The 19,229-nt window shown below is 37.7% G+C and overlaps 1 protein-coding gene across 1 annotated transcript in view; it reads left to right on the forward strand.

The window, feature by feature from the left end:
- Positions 1 to 19,229, forward strand: part of LOC149804374 (nuclear pore complex protein Nup133-like) — a 128,712-nt gene that overhangs the window by 45,388 nt on the left and 64,095 nt on the right. The window contains exons 15-18 of the mRNA XM_089939524.1: positions 2,459 to 2,504; positions 6,093 to 6,197; positions 7,831 to 7,990; positions 11,307 to 11,416. Coding sequence (XP_089795650.1) covers positions 2,459 to 2,504; positions 6,093 to 6,197; positions 7,831 to 7,990; positions 11,307 to 11,416 — 421 coding nt within the window. The remainder of the gene's footprint in view (positions 1 to 2,458; positions 2,505 to 6,092; positions 6,198 to 7,830; positions 7,991 to 11,306; positions 11,417 to 19,229) is intronic.

The following is a 19,229-nucleotide window of genomic DNA, read 5'->3' on the forward strand; positions in this document are numbered from 1 at the left end:
GATATTAGGGTTCGGCGACATAAAAGAATCGACATAACCGATGAGAAAATGGTAAGACAAAGAGAGAATTTGGCGGTTCCACTTCAGAAACGTGGGTTCGACTGTATGTCCGGATTAACAAGTTTCCCGGATAATTGAATCATGCACATTTTTATTTTACGACGTCATCATACCGTATTCATGTACATGTACCTGTATATACTAGTTGTAAATGTACCATATAGTCATTGATGTTTGAAATAAATTAATGAATACATCTATTGACTTGTGTTTATTTCACGTAATTACTTCATGCATTATGGTAAACTAATAAAATGCAGTCATTTTTATAAGTCTTATTTTACAGTTGTTATAGCTGCTAATGAGCTGATTATTGATGTCCCCATTTTATTGGAAATGAAGCCCTATACTGTCCACAGCTTAAATCAATCAACTGTTTTATTGTAATTTTACACTTTGGTTCCCGATTTTGATTTTCGGATCTGGAATTCCGATTTCTTGATAATGAAGCAAATTAACATTTAGGAATTCCATACCCATTGAATTATTTCTGGATAGTGAGGTTTCTGGATAAACAGAGTCTGAATTAATGAGGCTCCTCTATATATATATATATATATATATATATATATATATATATATATATATATATATATATATATATATATATATATATATATATATATATATATATGTTATGTATATCAATACTTTTTGTAACCTAGTACATGATTATAAATGATTTTTTAAAGTTTTTATTCAAGACTGTTAATTGTAGTGATTTTCGTAAGATCTTTCCTTCTGGATTATTTTGGATTCACTTAATAATACTGTAAGTTCTTCTCTCATTTTCATTTATAACAAAGATAACTAAATTGTTTGTTATCTGGATTATTTTGGATTCACTTCATAATACTGTAAGTTCTTCTCTCATTTTCATTTATAACAATGATAACTAAATTGTTTGTTAAGTTTTACAAAATTTGTTGGTTTTGCTTCTTTCTGTTACTTAGTTTCTGACCGTAGAGTCCTAACAATACACACATGCTGGCCACTGCACAGTCGTACATTTTGAACTTCCAATTGTATGAAGCCTGGATGTAGAAGTGGTTTAAATTTGAATCATTTGCTTTGACATATATGGCTGCTGATTGCAACTTTGGTGGCTAGATGAAGAAAAATATAAAGTTTGGATTATAAGATCCTTCTCAGAGAGCTTTCAAAATGCAAATTATGCCAGAAGGATATTGATTTGCGTGCGATGGGAGAAAGTGCTCCACAGTCACATGCAGATGAAAAAAAACCACAAGCTCTTGTCTTGTAATGGTGCTTATACAGGCAAAACAAGAAGCCTTCAGCATGAAATCATTTTTGATGAAAGAAGTATGTCTGTGAACACAGAGATTCAAGTTTTAAAGTAGAAACTATATGTAGTCTTAATTTGGGATTGAGTGGAAATAGGATGAACAATAATTGTAATGAACATGATAATCTAAAAATATAGAATACAGCTAAGCTGAGAGAAATATATGTCTAATATGGAATAGTTTAAAATATTCATACGCTGTTTTTAAATAAGCAATAATTTTTAAAAAACAACAGATACCTTTATTTTGTTTATGGGGATGAGTGAAGAAGAAAAGGAAGGTACTGAAAAAAGACTTTGAGACAATGACAGCTGCTGCTGATGACTATGCATTGAAAGCAAAGATCCATTGGAAAATCTCCTTTATCACGACATCAAAATAATTTGAGGAAAAGTGAAAAGGACAAAATTGATAGACTTGGAGGTCTTGAAAAACAGCTTGATGACAAGCTACAAGAACTGAAAAATTCATTCTAAAATATTTTGGACTTTGTAAATAGCATAGTGCTCAAAACTAAAATGAACTTTGTTCAGTGACTACATTATTCTAATGCCCAGATGTAGGATGTTTAATATTATTGGAAATGATATCAGTGATCATACTATTGACTTCATGTTGTTTTTTTTATATAAATTTTTTTGTGCAAGAAATGTTCCTCGTATGGAGAAATAGTAAGTATTAACTAGTTTACATAAAGCTTCATTTATGGATCCTTTAAAATGAATGTAATAATGCAGCTTGAAAAACATGATTTTGATCCTTGAAAAACCTTGAAAAGAACCTTTAAAATTTTTGAAAGATATATGTTACTAACCCTGATTAATGTTCTTGTTACTTACATAAGAAGTTAGAAGTACACAAAAGTACACACAAAATCCAATTTCTTCACCAACATTTATTAATAGTTGTACTCCAAAATAGGCCACTCACAAGTTAGCCTTCCTTGAATATAAGCAAGCAGAAATTATGAAGAATTAATATTGGCTTCAGTTTTTGTTTATAGTGTTTTTATTGTGTTGATATTGTCTTTCCTGTTTCATACATTTGTCATCATCCCGCAAAAGACTGGCATGAAATTTCTTCTTTTTCAGCATGTTAGATGAATTTGGTGAGGAATCCTTTGTGAAAGGTGATTCGGTAAGTTGTTTGTACAAGTTTGTGATTTTGACCTGATAGTAAAAGAGTTTGAAAATTGATTAATTTATGTTTCTGTATTCTTTATTGCACCATTTTGTCTTTTTTTTGGGCATCTTTTCCATCTGAACATTTTGTCTCAAGTCACTAGCACAGCACAATAAATTTAGAATGGTACATGAGTGAATAGATAAATAGATTAGTTAGATTGTTAGACAGATAGCTGTCTGTAATGTATTGAAATGTGAGGTCCTGTCTTTCATATTTGTGCGAGTTAAGGGGTATTTTCTTAGAAGTTGAATTAGAAAGGTGGATATTATTTCTTAGCTGTCAAGGAAATTAAAAACCTGAAACATGAATGTAATCTAGTCTTGTGTGTCCAGTTCCTGTATATTAAACTTTTAAAATTTAGTTAAGGAGTTTGATCTGGTTTATCCAGTTTCTGTTTATTAAAGGCCAACTTACGTAAGTGAGAAAGCTTGCCAGTAGCTTCCCATAGGTCTGTGGCTCTTCCCAGTTTTTTCCATTCTTCCACCAGATATACTGGCCACCATGTATAGACTCTCATGTGTTGAGAAATGGCATTCAACCCCCAAAATCAACCCTTTAAACTTTTACTTTAGTAATGCAGTCTGGTCTCGTGTGTCCAGTTCCTATCTATTAAACTAGTAATGGAGTAGGATCTTGTATGTTCAGTTCCCAGTTATCACAAATTTCACTTGAGTAATGCAGTCTGGTCTTCTTTATCCAGTTCCCAGTTATTACAAATTTCACTTTAATGATGGAATCTGGTTCTGTGCATCCAGCTTCCATTCAATAAGTTGTCACTTTAGCTATGGAGTCTTGTTTGTCCAGTTCCATTTACCAAGCTGTCACCTTAGTAATGGAGTCTTGTGTATACAGTTGAATTTACCAAGCTGTCACTTTAGTAATACAGCCTTGTGTATCCAGTTCCATTTATAGAATGTGACATTGGCATATTCCATGATCAGCACATTTTATTGAAGATTATGTTGAACTTGATCGGGCTACAGGGTTTTTATGTTGAACTTGATTAGGTGACAAGGTTCATTATGTTGAACTTGATTAGGCGACAGGGTTTATTATGTTGAACTTGATTAGGCGACACGGTTCAGTATCTTGAACTTGATTAAGCGACAGGGTTTATTATCTTGAACTTGATTAGGCAACAGGGTTCATTATGTTGAACTTGATCAGGCAACAGGGTTTTTATGTTGAACTTGATTAGGCGACAGGGTTCAATATCTTGAACTGGATTAGGCGACAGGGTTCATTATGTTGAACTTGATCAGGCGACAGGGATTCAATATCTTGAACTTGATTAAGTGAACTTGTTTAGGTGACAGGGGATCATTCAGCATTACTCATTGGCACTGTTATTGAGACAAATACTATTAAAAGTAATGGATGGTATTGTTGTATCCCCACTATCGGATAGCAATCCCATTCATATATATATATATAAAAAATCTTCATCCAAACGGAAAAAAGAATAATTCATGTCTGATAGAGACATTTGACTGCTCTTAACTTGTGATTTTAATACTGGGATGTTCTTAGCATTAAACATTTACTGTCTTCAGATGAAAAAAGGGAGGAAAGTATCAGTGCTATAATTGTTTCAGTGGTCAAGTTGTTAGCTAACCAGGCTGTAAAGCCAAATTAGCTTATGGTATAGGAATCTGTTCATCAGCATATTTGTTTCTGAAGGAAAAAACATTCCTCCATTTTCAGCCAAACTTGCATGCAGCATTTTGGCATGAAAACCTGTTAGTTTAGTACAGATGGTGCTGATTTGCCATCAAGTATTGTCCCAGTTACCCCACTCCCACTCCCACCACTCCACCCAACCCCAAAAAGAGCATACTTTCCAAAGAATCATCTGAACAGAATTTGATCAAATTTTGGAGAAAGCATTTTGGCATTGAATGCTTTCAATTATGATTTTTACTACAAAAAGAGAACACCTTCAAATGACTTCTCAAAAACCACTTTAAAACATAATTTTACCCAATTTGACTGAAATCATCCTAGCATAGTGTGCTTTCAGATTTATGTAACTGAGACGGATACACAATGAATTATGGCCGCCATTACTAAAAATGACAAAACCTTTAAATGATTTATCAGAAGCTTTAACCGCATTTCACAGAAACAATCATGGTTTCAGTGACGGCTTAGAAACTGCTTTTCAGAGTTTGGCTAAATTTTTAAGACAGTATTTGGACATGAAGACCGTGCAAGCTTTTTACAAATGTTGCTTCTTTGCCATCAAATATAGGCACCATTACTGAAAATAGAGAATCTTTTAAGCAACTTTCAGAAAAGAATTTGACCAACTATGAGAGAAGGCATTCTGGCATGAAAAGCGTTCAACAGAATTTGACCAAATATGAGAGAAGGCATTCTGGCATGAAAAGCATTGCTAAGTTTGTATAAATGATGCCAAGCCACGATCAGCTATGGCGGCTATTAATAAAGAGAAAAACCTTTAAAAGTTTCTCAACAAAAACTGCTTAACAGAATGTGAGATAATTTGGCAAAGCATTAAAGCTTGAAACCTTTATATTTTATACAACTGATTCTGATCTACTCAAATATTGCACCATTGCTAAATATAGAAACATATAAACAGCTTCATTTAAAGAAAACAGTTTTACATAATTTGACCAACTTTGACATGAAGCATCCTGATTTTGAGGCCTTTCAGAATTGAGCAAATGATGCTGATGGTTGTGAAAGCTGGATGAAGATACCAGAACATTAAAACAGTTGTTTTCATGTAATATGCAATCAGTATCATTTTAAGAAATTTCTGCTGAAAGCTACAGGCCATGATTTCTTGACCAAATTCTTCTGCATTTGGCAGTTAAGCAGATACCCAGGTGAATGATCTGAGCCCACTTGGGGGCTTTAGTTTAAAACCGCGTTAGGTCTAGGATTTACAGGCATTGACTGTCTAAGCTGTCGTCTTGAACATTTCGTTGTACAGATTTTCAGTGGCATATATCATATAGTACATATCAGTTTATTGAGATAAAAGGGAAAATTTTGCCAGAGGAATGCTCCATTGATCAAATACTTTTTTTTGTTATATTAAAGATAATTTCACCATTGCTTATAGTCATGAAAATAGAAGTACATATATCTGGAAGAGTCCTACACTGCAATACACCAAAAAATAACTTTTCATACTATAATGGTTATGTACACTTGTAGCTTTTTGGTCAGTTTCTCGAACACACTTGTATGTGCAATCAGAAAACTTGATATATGCATACATCTGAAAACTACTAAACCACCATGTAAAAGCATGTAAAAGTAGGTCTGTGACTACTTTTCATGCTCCATGCACATTTTTTGTTGAGATCAGTACTGGGAAACTTACTTGTACAGTCAAAAAAGTAGATTCTTGTTGAATGTTCACAATTTTGTAGTTTTCCAGCTATGTTGATTTCATTACATCCAGTATTATTTTCACAAATAAAAATCATCGTAAATAAAGTCATTCTGAAATATCCCCATGTATGCTATATAACCTGAAATGAAGCCCTTGCCTTATATTTGCAGTCAAGTCTTGCCCCCAGCAGCTCACAATTGCATGATATGAGTATTAGTGAGGACAAGCCAGCTCGACTGAAGGCAGCCTTTATCATGACCTGTAAAGGAAATGTGGTAAGAGTTTGTAGATTTTTGTCTAAAGAAAATGTTCATTTACTTTTTTATGCTATAGGAATCATGAAATGAATATGACAGGGTCACATTTGTTTAATATGATACACCAGACACAAATGTTTATGGCGATACATTGAGAAAGCCAGATGTGAAGGTGTTTTAAATATATATGCTGCATCACTACAAAAAACCTATTCAAGATTTTAGGTATGGAACAGTTGGTATTGGGCAACAATTCCAGTATTGACCTACTAGCATAGTAATCATAATTGGAGGAAACAGTTACAAGAACTTGTAACCTTGTTAATTTTTCCTCATACAAAAATTGTACTTGTAATCCATACAGTTAAGCTATTTACAGAAATTTTACTTGTAACTCATACAGTTATACTATTTATTCAAAATTTGACTGGTTACTCATACAGTTAGGCTATTTATTCAAAAGTTTACTTGTAACTTACAGTTGGGTTATTTATTCAAAATTTTACTGGTAACTCATACAGTTACACTATCTATTCAAAATTTTACTGGTAACTCATACATTTAGGCTATTTATTCAAAATTTTACTGGTAACTCATACAGTTGGGCTATTTACAAAAAAATATTACTGTTAACTCATACATATGGGCTATTTATGCAAAATTTTATTGGTAAGCTATACAATTGGGCTACTTACACAAAAGTTTATTTGTAACTCGTACAGTTGGATAATTTACAAAAGAAATTACATGTATCTCATACTGTTGGGCTATTTGCACAAAATTTTACTTGCTTAAATTGACGTCTGTTGTGTAGACTAGTGGGTCAGAGAATTGGCATTCCAGTTGTTTGATTGTGTTGAAAACCTTTCTCTGTTCTGGAATTTACAGTGTGGCAGGAATGAGTGCTGGTTGCTACCAAAGTGTACAGAATTTGTTAGATGGAATTACATATTTCCTTGATATAGAAATAAACAATACTATAAATTCAGGAATATCATTGGAGGATTTAATTTCATTGTGTAGGGTGAGGGAGTGGCCAGTGAATATCTACAGAATTAAATCTACCATGGACAAAATGATATTGCTGTTTTGAGTGTTAATGTAAATAATATGAGCCCATAACATTGTATCTCTATGAAAGCATCTGTTTACTTACAAATTTAAAAATTGTATGTCCATGAAAAAATATAAATCACTGAATTTTATCATCATGAAATTGTCTGTTTACATTCAGACATCAAATTTTATCGCCAGTAGTTTCCAATAGTTTAATTTTAAAATATAGTAGAACTTGGTGAGAATAGTAGTGATAATTACCAATTGAAATGAAGTTGAATAATTATTTGAACATTTTAGCTCAAAGAAATTCCTAGTCCATTCAGATTACTCAACTCTTTCAGATTACCACCCTCAGCAAACTCTTCTGTGAATAAACCCAGTTTTACATACATTTGGTTGTGCAGTGAACTTCATCCCATTAATAGTAGTTTGTTTCCATCATCACAAATGAACAACTTATCCAGACTAACAACCATTTCTCATACAATTTTCAATTTTTCTTATTCAAGTTAGCCATGATTTTAATCTGCAAGATGAAGTTTTGTGGTTTTGTTTGCATTATGTGTCTTTAAGTGTAATATCTTGTTTCCAGAAAGAAGCAGAGGAACTTGTACAAGAGTTATTTCCCATGACCATTGTGACAGGAAAAGGTGTTTCCAGTGAGATTGACAAATTGGTGACCAAACTGAGTCTGGACTTGATAGATGATTATCCGGCATCAGATCCTAGATGGGCAGAAAGCAAACGATTAGGTTTGTTTTATTCTTGTGAAAAGAACATTCACCCACAACCTACTAAAGCCTTAAGCAAAACTTATCCATTCACAAGTAGTACATATAATACTATCGCTGTACTGCAGCATAAAGGGTTTGAACACCAATGGGAACATATTGAATCCAAAGATGCAGCATATTCTTTCTCAACTAATACAGCAAAAATGTTAGAACTTTCAGAGTTCTAGATAAAAATTTGATAAATTCTTTTGCTCCCTAGTTCAGAAATGATGGAGTACTTTAAATCGGGTATTTGATGACCACCTCAAAACACAAATTTATTATACCCCACTGAGCTTTAATTATCATGACATTAATCACACCCATTTAAAAACTACTTTAGGCAGGATTAGTACATTGACAACCTGGTATAAAATGTTCTGATCTTACATTGTTTTCCATAATTTACATGAGTTAAAAAAGATTTTATACCTGGTTTTAGTCCATGCTTCATCAAAAAATGAACAAATGCACTGCTTATCTGTAGCATTTTTCAGACTTGAGTTGAAAGTCTTAACACAAATGCTGTGTGAGGTTATGCATGTCTTGGAAAGTCACATGTCTTGGGTCAGATAGGTCAGAAAAGAAAATTGTCTTGAATCATTTAGGTTGGTTAAATCAGCAGACATGATTTTTCTCCCTTTTAAAGCAGAATTATGCTTTTCTCCTGACTTGAATCAGATTTTTCTTGATATAGTTCATTTTTTTACATCATCTCCAATCTGGGTTTTTAAAAAAACACAACGACCTGTGTAAATTATTTGTTTCATATATTAGTTAGCACATGACTCTCGTAAAGAGTATTCTGATTGGTCAAAGGTTTAAATTCATCCAGTGAATCTTCGTGTAATGGAAACTAATGACAATGGAAAGAAGAAGCATGCTTGCAGAACATGGCATCCCGAGTTGTTGAGAGAGAGCATGACACAAAAAGTTTAGGTAAAGGTTTCTAAAGCATTTGGCAATGGGAATGGCTGGAACAAAAAGTTGATGGAAATTTAATAGGTCAGTTTATAAGAAAACTGAATGCTAGAGGACTGGACCTCTGCACCAAAGAGCTAAATTAAGGTAATCATGGTTGGAAGAGTTTGGAACAGCTTAAAAAAGAAGCTGCATATGAAAAAATGGAAGCTCACAAGGCATCTGGAAAAAGTGCAGTCAGTTACTTTAAGAAGAAAGATTTCTTGCATGAGAGAACAGATGTAGCCCTGTTAGAACATGCGCAGTGCATGTCGCCAATACAAGCACCAGCTTGAAAGGAAAAAGGCTCTCATTGAGAAGGAAAAGAAACGATTGTACATTGAGCAAAAAAGTCAGTGGTGACAAAAAGGAAGGCTAAAGAAATCTTTGCCAAAGCCGCAAAAGAGCTCAACTGGCATATCAACAGGTTGTGTCCATTGGAGAAAAAGACACGTGAATATATGGGATTATTTGTATATAGATGATGTATTTGAGTGTTTATTTTACAGAAAAAAGAGAAGAGAGAAGTATAATATATTTGCTGCAAAAATTGACAAATTATTGTTACTTAATTACGATGTGAACACTGACATGCACATGAAATAACTTCGGCATCAATAGTATTGGAGAACAAATTTATGTGCCTATATTGTGAAATTTGGTAAATTTATTAGTATTGTTCTTCAAATGATTATTTTGGTTTATTTTATGATCATAAGTTGCACCAGGAGCAGTTTTTTATGAGTGTAAAATGTGTTTTTGGCCGGGGGCCTACAGCCTACAGCCCCCTACAACCATCAGATCCATTGGGATAGGACCCCCAAACTTCCCTTAAAAGTTTTTCAGCTTTTTTTATGGAAGACCAAAATCATGTCTGAATCAGAAAAAGTCACTTGTCTTGGGGCAGTTAGGTCTGAATATTAGGGAAAAAATGGGTCAGTTAGGTCCATATAGTTGAGGAATAGTCACATCTTGTCTTTGGTCATTTAGGTTTGAATAGGCAAGATCGGAATACAAAGGTCAGCTTGGTAAGAATTTAAGATTCAGATAGGTTGAAATAGAACAGTAAAGTTACTTCTTGACTTGGGTCAGTTAGGTTGAAAGTTACATTTTGACTTGGGTCAGTTAGATTAAAATAGAACAGTAAAGTTACTTCATAACTTGGGTCAGTTAGGTTGAACTATAAGTTTCACTTATGTCAGAATATAAGGTTCACTTAGGTTGGAATGAAAGGAAGAGGTCACAATTTTAATGAAAATTAACTGTGACCAACTGGTTTTATGAAATGTAAAAATGTAAAATGTTTTTTTTTTACCTGCAAGAATTGATATTTACCAAAGTTTTTTACTCTTTTTGTAAGATTTAGTTTGTCACTTTAATTTCTGCATTCAGAGATCTTAAAGAAGTTGAGACAATCTGATTAAAATCAGATCTCCTCTGTCCTAGATGAAGATGTGACAGTGCTTAAGGGCCATGTCCTAGTGACCCATGTTATTATCATAATTGCTTATTTTACCAGCCAATCAGATGAAATCATAAATTTGCATTTGGGAATATGAGCAGTAATACTGAAGAGCATCAGATTTTGTCAAAGGATTTGATTCACTTTCAAATAGAAAGCTGTTTCCATTAGATCATTCTTAGGTCACTAGAACATGAACCCCTAAGCGGTCACTGTCAGATCATTGTTTAGGACACTGAACATCTGATTTCAATAAAATATGTATATCATATGTTATATTATGGTTTCTAAATAACATTCTGAGTTTACATAGCAATTTGGTGATTGTTACTTTGTCATGGTGAACAGTTGCAGATTCCCATTATGGATTGTAAAAATTCTAGAACCTTACAAATTGTTTCTTCATATTATCTCCATAATCTGAATTCATCTTCATTATTTACTCTGTTGTTTAACATCATTGTTACGTGTGATTTTTGTTCTTAACAATTCATACAAACACTCCATTACAGGAGCAGATTGGTAACTGTGTACCAACAATGTCCATATATAACTTGGTGGCATTACAGCTATATCGATCATGGCAGCTTTCACGGTCTAGACTATAGACACAGACATCTGGCCACATCTTTAAAATAGATGACAAGATAAGTTAATTAAATCTCTGTATTTATTTTCATTTACTTTATATATTTATTGAAGGCATAAATGAAAGCATTATTTTCCTTTGTAATTTATACTTGAAGTTGCGAAATTAAGACTGGAGAAAATTCATTTTGTATAGAACTTGTTGAAATTTGTAGAATTTTTTTAGTTTGGATGAAAATAATTCCAGCCAGCAAAATTATCTCTAGTATTTTTTTTTCATCACAGATACTGTGCACTCCACTACATCAGTGATCATACTACAACAGCTTAAAGACAAAAGAAGGGCACATGAGTTTATTATCAACTTCCTTAAAAAAGTCAACCTCTGGGATCGGGTAAGAAACTCATAACACTTCCCTCTTATTTGATAATCAGTAGTTTGTTAAAATGTAATATAGTCTTTTGCATTATATGTCATTTGTCATGTGATTGTTCCATTGTTTGCCGCAAATACTTTTACAATGCATAGCCAGTGTAAATGCTATTGAAATATTTTTATATTTTTCAAATTTTTGCAAGTTGACATGGGGCATTATTTATTTGAAACATTTTTAATAAATACTTTTCTGAAACTGATTGCTCTTATTTCAGCATCATATGTACTTTACCAGGATTTAGATTCTAACAGTATACTCTGAAGCCCTCGTGTTTAGGAATATTATTTTTGTTCCACTGCGTAGGCAATGTGATAGTTTGATATCCACCTTCCACTGATCTATCTATAATCATCCACTGGTGCAAATTCCCCGGCATGTTTTAGCATGGTCACAGTGCCTGTTAATTATGGCAAATGGTCTTTGATGCTGACCTAGTGGGAGTTTATCTTCAGCTATCATCTGCTGCCTTGGTTGCCAACTGGTAAGTCCAGGCCAACCATCGATAACTGTTTGCACCCAGAAATCAACTGTATCAATGAGTTGCACTGCAAAGCAGCAGTCCGTTCCATTGTATTCAGCATCTTAAAGGGAGCTGTACAACTGGTTCAACTGCATAGCTGTCAGCAGCCAAGTTTATAGCCTGTCTACCATTTCATCTTATGGGTCTGATGCTCAGGGCATATTCTACAGGTAGGTACCACGGCATGCTGAGGGATGATGGCAATTCTTTCTTAACTTTGGTGCATTAATTTGTGCATAGTTTGCACCCTTTCTTGGTTCATAACCTGACTTAGGACATTCTCATCATTATTACAGGTTCACAGTGGTGATGAGGTAAAACATGTAAAAAAAGAGTTCACAGTCTTAGAGGGTACTCCCAAAATATACCTTTGGTGTACTCAACATACCAGTCAGATTGCCATGGATTTAATTTTCAAGAAATTTTGAACGGGTGGAGGGTGGTTCATAAAGTTCATCAATCAATTAGCTATGTACTGCAAACTTTTTCTAGCTGAAAAAGATCAAAATATCCTAGTTGTGTGATTAATCAATCAGCATGCAAGAAAGTTAATCTTGAGGCAATCAAACAACACTTTTCAAATGGTCAGTCTTTTTGAGAACACAAAATGGTGGCTGAAATCAAATTGAAGTAAAATCATCTGAGGAAAAAGGATATTTTGTCAAATGATGGGGGGAAAAATAGTGAAGGATATTGATAAGGATGTGAAGTATAGATTCTCATTCAAAAGCCTAGAGCATTGAGATGAAAACGAATCAGTGACAGTTAAACTCTGACACTTTTATCAGATGTAATTTAGCAAGATAGATATTGTGTAATTATGGCAGCTGTGATTCAGTTGTGTTTGAAGAGTATGTCCAGTCAATCAGACATGTGACACTTTTGAAGCAGAATTGCTCCAACTACACGACAGACAAGCTAATAAAACATTTCATTGATGAACCTAATGTACTTTGGCAATCCAGTACCAGCATTTCCAAAACTACCACAATCTCACAAAAACTGAGGGTGTCACCGCTAGGGAGTTGCATCCTGTCTTGCAGTTTCTTCTTTTTTTTAAGATTTGGCCAGGCATCATTGACAACTGGTGGGTCCATTCCACCATAAAGGATGACTTCTAGCTTCAGTGTCACAAATTCCCATCTTCTTTCAACAGTCTAAACTGGTTCAATTAAGGGAAGATGTACACACACTTCTTCAAAGGGTGCAGTCAGGGTGGTAAACAACCAGACTCTAGTTTTTTATTCCCAGATCTTACTGTTGTTGAAAAAAGAAATTTTCATCTCATCGGTCTTTCAACCTTAAATAAATTTCTTGTGATAGAACACTTTTTCAGGATAGAGACTTTTGCCATAAGTAGTCCTGCCAACCCCTATGATTTGACTGTAATTCTTGCTGAAAAGACGTTTATATTACAGAAATATTGTAGTCAAATCTGAATACTGGCTTATCCATGTTTGATTTGGACCTGGATTTACATTAAAATATATGGAGATAGTCGGTGAATCAGACTAACTTTACAGGAGTACCTCAGATGTTTTTCATGCAAAATGCTGGCATGATCAGGCTATTGCTTATGAAATTTTCAGCAAACAATACATACTCTTAAAAAGTGTAAATAGTTAACACACAAAAATAGAAAAGAATATTCAGAATTCTTAAGAAAAAAGCAGGAAGGGCAATAATTATGTTTATTATACAGCATATTTTGAATTGAGTGTATCTTATGGCAGGGGAGATGACTGCCATCACATGTGAAATTAAAAGAAATAGCCAAGGTTATATGAATTTGAGAGATAGGAAGAAGCCATTATGCTTGGAACTGTAGTTTGTGAAACTGTACTTGAGGTAATTAAGGTCTAGGTGTACAGTACAAACTTTTCGTTGAACATAATGTTTACCAAATATGCATCAGTCTCCCATTACACTTCTGAACCTTTTAAATGTATGTTTTTCAACTTGACATTATCAGTAAATGATATTTTATTACACCTTACAGAAAATTGGTCTGACTACTGAAAAAATATCACCTACCTTGCTGAGAAGGTCTTGTTAGGGTTAAGATCCATCAACTGGGCAGTCTGCATAAATATTCAGAACAGATACCTTCACATCCTGATCTTTCTTCCACACAGAAAATTCCTCTGGTTTCATCTGGACCAGTAGGTGTTTAATTATTCCATTTGGCTTCACCTCAATCCCCAGAGCATTTACAGAATGTTGGGGTAGTCATAGTCCACTTGAGGTGATTAGGAATCCACATCTTCCAGTATTTCCACAACGGATTGATGCAGTGTCCTGAGAGATTCTCCGCTGAAGTAACTTGTCTCAGTCTTATCACCAGCCTACAGAGTTGGATCTCATCCTTTCTCAGGACAATATATCAGGATGAATTTCCTCAACAACCTATAGAGTTTGTGTTCGTCCATCAGCCAAATCCTGTACCTAGTAACAGCTGTTCTGACCAAGACTTATCAGATCACTTTTTCTCAAAGCATCAAGTTCAGGTTGGGTTCTTAGAGGGTATAGATCTTATAGATAGAGCAGTTACATTTATTGGAAGTCTTGTTGAACTGTGTATGCTCTATTGACAGGAGAGATAATTTTCATTACCACTTAAAATTGTTACAATCCAATTACAAAGATTATCTAAAGTTGAGAGATGAGGAAAGAAGTTATTAAGCTCCATGGTGTTAGGAACTGCCATATCATAAACTGTACCAGAGGAAATTATGGTTGAAGCATAATTAAAACTGTTTTCCTTCAGCACAATGTTTGCGTTTGGTGCATCAGTCTAAGTTGACACTTCTGAACTTATTAAAGGCATGTTGGTCAATAGCATTAAATTAAATTTCATTACACATTACTGAAAATTAGTCCGACTTATGGAAAATTTTTGACTGACTTACTCAGATCTCACTAGGATTGGTAAGTCTGTCTGATTAACATTGCCAAATCCTAGATGAAAATTAATGATGGCTCCATATAAACATTAATCATGGGCTGTAATCTTTATATTTCTGACATTTAACTGATTTTGTTAAAAATCTGTTTATCATCTTGTCTGATGCTTTGAGTAGTGTCAGAGAAAAAGGCATATCCAGGACACACAAAAAATCAGGAACCATCACATGACCCTTGCTGGATCAGAATTTATTTTGTAACAGAGTGTATTATAGCAGGGTTCCACTGTACTAGGAAATGCCTTACTTTATTTAAGTGCTCAATCTTCTGCTCCACATTTAAGGTACCTGATCAGATTCCCCCTTTCTTTCTTGACTCATTTGTGCCTTTGTTCTGAATAATTTTAGCATTACTGATCACTAGACCCATAAGATCATGTACCATCATCTCAGTGTTAAAATCTTTTGCAGGGAAATTCATCATTAATGGCAATTTTATTTTTAATGTTTCATATTTAGATTGAAAGGAGAAGGAAAACTCCGATTCCAAACCTCTGCTGCCTTGTGGCTATACCCACTCATGGGAAAGGCTAAGGGAGTAAACCCCGACAGAAAATCCAGAGATGGAGTCCCTAAGGCGGTATGACATTGACTTCAACGTCATTCCGGCAACTCCTGCGACACCGTTGGTGCCAAGCTGTATCGGCATTCGTCGTTCCCTTGGGCACACCAGCGGCGTGGAGAGGGGGGATCTGCTGCATGGGCAACAGCTGATTCTCCATACCACCCTGCCCAGGCTTCATAGCTCCACTGGAGAGGACACTCCAGCGTCGTCGTACGGCGTCGGCACAACACGAGAAGTAGCAGTTTACCGGTTCTAAGTCAAAGCTCGATTGGCGTAGAGCTTGGCGCCAGGGGTTACTTCTGACGGTGGGAGAGATCATCAGGTCTCACTGGACAGCTACCGCCCGCCTCAAGCTGGGCAGCCCCCAGTCAGTAAGGTGCTGCCCGCCATGGCCTGCCTGCTTCACTGGGTGCGTGGAGCTCAGAGAACCATCTCGACAAGTGGGCCACAAAACTCTGCACCAGGAAAGACTAAAAGAAGAAATAAAAAGACTCCAACTCTTCGTTTTGCAACCTGGAACATCAGGACCATGTGCCCTGGATTGACCACTGACCTACAGCAGATCGACGATGCACGGAAGACTGCCGTCATTGACAGAGAACTCTCCCGACTGAACATCGACATTGCCTGCCTCCAGGAGACCCGACTGGCTGACAGCGGCACCATCAGGGAAGCCAATTACACATCCTTTTGGCAGGGGAAGCCCTTGGATGAACCTAGGCAGCATGGTGTAGGCTTTGCCGTCAAGAACACGCTAATCGCCTTCATTGAACCTCCATCATCAGGTACTGAGAGAATCCTTGCCCTCCGGCTGTCAACATCCTTAGGCCCGGTCAACATCTTCAGTGTGTACGCCCCAACCCTCTACTCCACCTACGAGGAGAAAGACAAGTTTTATGAGGCTCTGGATCAGGCAATATCCAGTATCCCCAACAATGAAAGCCTTTACTTACTAGGAGACTTCAATGCTAGAGTGGGAGCTGACCATGAGGCCTGGTCCACTTGTCTCAGTTTTTACGGAAGGGGCAAGATCAACGAGAATGGTCAGCGACTGCTGGAGATGTGCTGCTCCCACAGCCTGTGTGTGACAAACACTTTCTTCAAATGCGAGGAGATCCACCAGGTGTCGTGGAGACACCCACGTTGACGCCACTGGCACCAGCTAGACCTCGTCATCACCAGGCGTGCAGAACTGGCCAGTGTCCTCCTTACCCGCAGCTACCACAGTGCCGATTGTGACACGGACCATTCCCTCGTGGCCAGCAAGGTGCGAATATTACCCAAGAAGCTGCACCACGCCAAGAAGAAGGGTCACCCACGTATCAACACCTGCTGTGCAAGCAACCCAGAGAAAACACAGCAGTTCATCAGCAAACTGAAGGAAGCCCTCACCAAAGTGACACCTGATGACACCATTGATTCCAAGTGGTCCCATATCCGTGACTCTGTGTACAAATCAGCCATCACAGCTTACGGGAAGAGGGAGCGAAAGAATGTCGACTGGTATGAGGCAAACTGGGAGGAGATGGAGCCCGTGACTGAGGCAAAGAGGAAAGCCCTTCTGGCATACAAGGCTGCACCTAGCCCCAGAACACTACAAGCCCTCAGGATTGCAAGGAAAAACGCCCAGAAGACCGCCCGCCGCTGTGCCAACACCTACTGGCTGAACCTTTGCCACAGTATACAGACAGCTGCTGACACCGGGGATACAAGAGGAATGTATGAGGGTATCAAAAAAGCGACAGGCCCCCCCAGCTACAAGACCGCCCCCCTCAAGTCCAAGACGGGCGAAGTCATCACAGACCAGGGGAAACAACTGCAGCGATGGGTTGAGCACTATCTTGAGCTATATGCAACCCAAAACAATGTCACTGGAACTGCCCTGGACGCCATTCCAGACCTGCCTGTCATGGAGGAGCTAGACACACAGCCCACCCTGGAAGAGCTCGGAAAAGCCATTGATTGCCTTGCCTGTGGGAAGTCTCCTGGAAGCGACGGCATTCCGCCTGAAGTCCTCAAGAGCGGAAAACCAGCACTGCTCCAGCCCCTACACACACTCCTCTGCCTTTGCTGGGAACAGGGATACATCTCACAGGACATGCGTGATGCCAACATCGTCACTTTGTACAAAAACAAAGGAGACCGTAGCGACTGCAACAACTATCGGGGCATCTCCCTCCTCAGCATCGTCGGAAAGGCCTTCGCCCGTGTTGCCTTGGCATGCTTGCAGATCCTAGCCTCCCGCGTCTACCCAGAATCCCAGTGTGGATTTCGAGCCGGCAGGTCAACTGTAGACATGATCTTCTCACTACGTCAGCTGCAGGAGAAGTGTCGCGAGCAGCGGATGCCCCTCTACATTGCCTTCATAGACCTGACGAAGGCGTTTGACATGGTTAGTCGGAGTGGACTCTTCAGACTCCTGCAGAAGATCGGCTGCCCCCCACGTCTGCTTGCTGTCATTATGTCGTTCCACGAGAACATGCACAGCACAGTGTGCTTCAATGGCGCAACATCTGAAGCATTCCCAGTCGTTAGCAGAGTCAAACAAGGCTGTGTCCTTGCACCAACGCTCTTTGCCATCTTCTTCTCCATGCTTCTCCAGTACGCATTCAAGGACTGCAGCGAGGGAGTGTACATCCATACCAGGGCTGACGGCAAGCTGTTCAACATCGCCCGTCTCCGTGCTAAGACTAAAGTCACAGAGGTACTCATTCGTGAATTGCTCTTTGCCGACGATGCAGCCTTGACATCACACACGGAAGATGGACTCCAGCAGCTGGTATGCTGCCTCTCCCATGCATGTAAGGAATTTGGACTGACCATCAGTTTGAAGAAAACAAATGTCATGGCACAGGACACAGACTCCCCTCCCTCTGTCTCCATCGATGGGTACAATTTGGAAGTTGTCGAGAACTTCACATACCTCGGGTCTAACATCTCCAGCTCACTCTCCATTGATTCTGAGGTGGGCGGCAGGATTGCCAAGGCAGCAGCAGTGATGGCCAGACTTAACCAGAGGGTCTGGAACAACCCCAACCTCACAGAGAAGACCAAACTGCGTGTCTACCAAGCGTGCGTGCTCAGCTCACTTCTCTACAGCAGCAAAACATGGACCACCTATGCAAGACACGAGAGGAAACTCAACAGCTTCCACCTGAGATGTCTGCGGCGCATTCTGCACATCCAGTGGCAGGACAAAGTACCCAACACAGAGGTTCTAGAACGCGCCAACATGAACAGCATGTTCTCCATACTCCGCGAGAGGCGCCTTCGCTGGCTCGGCCATGTCAAGAGAATGGACCCAGGTCGCATTCCCAAGGACCTGTTATATGGGGAGTTAGCAGAAGGTGCACGACCAACTGGACGACCACATCTGCGCTACAAAGATGTTTGCAAGAAGGATATGAAGACAGCAAACATCAATGTCAACGACTGGGAGAGCTGTGCAAACAACCGTTCCAGCTGGCGTCAAGCTGTCAGGCAGGGAGTTCAAAACGCAGAGGAAAAGAGAAGAATAAAGCAAGCTGAAAAAAGAGCTAAAAAGAAGGATAAGCAAAAGCGTACTTTGGAGCTATGCCATCGTCTCTCGTAGACGGACGGATGCCAAGAACAAGCTTTAGATTGAAGCAATGTTACAGCCAAGAGATTTCTGATGGGAGAGTGTATGGTGTAATGGCACATTTTACCATACTGGAACCATACAATGAGAAGGCAACTTTCTTG

This window comes from Sinohyriopsis cumingii, chromosome 2 (genome assembly GCF_028554795.1).
Source record: "Sinohyriopsis cumingii isolate HCF-2022 chromosome 2, ASM2855479v2, whole genome shotgun sequence".
NCBI classification, from domain to species: domain Eukaryota; kingdom Metazoa; phylum Mollusca; class Bivalvia; order Unionida; family Unionidae; genus Sinohyriopsis; species Sinohyriopsis cumingii.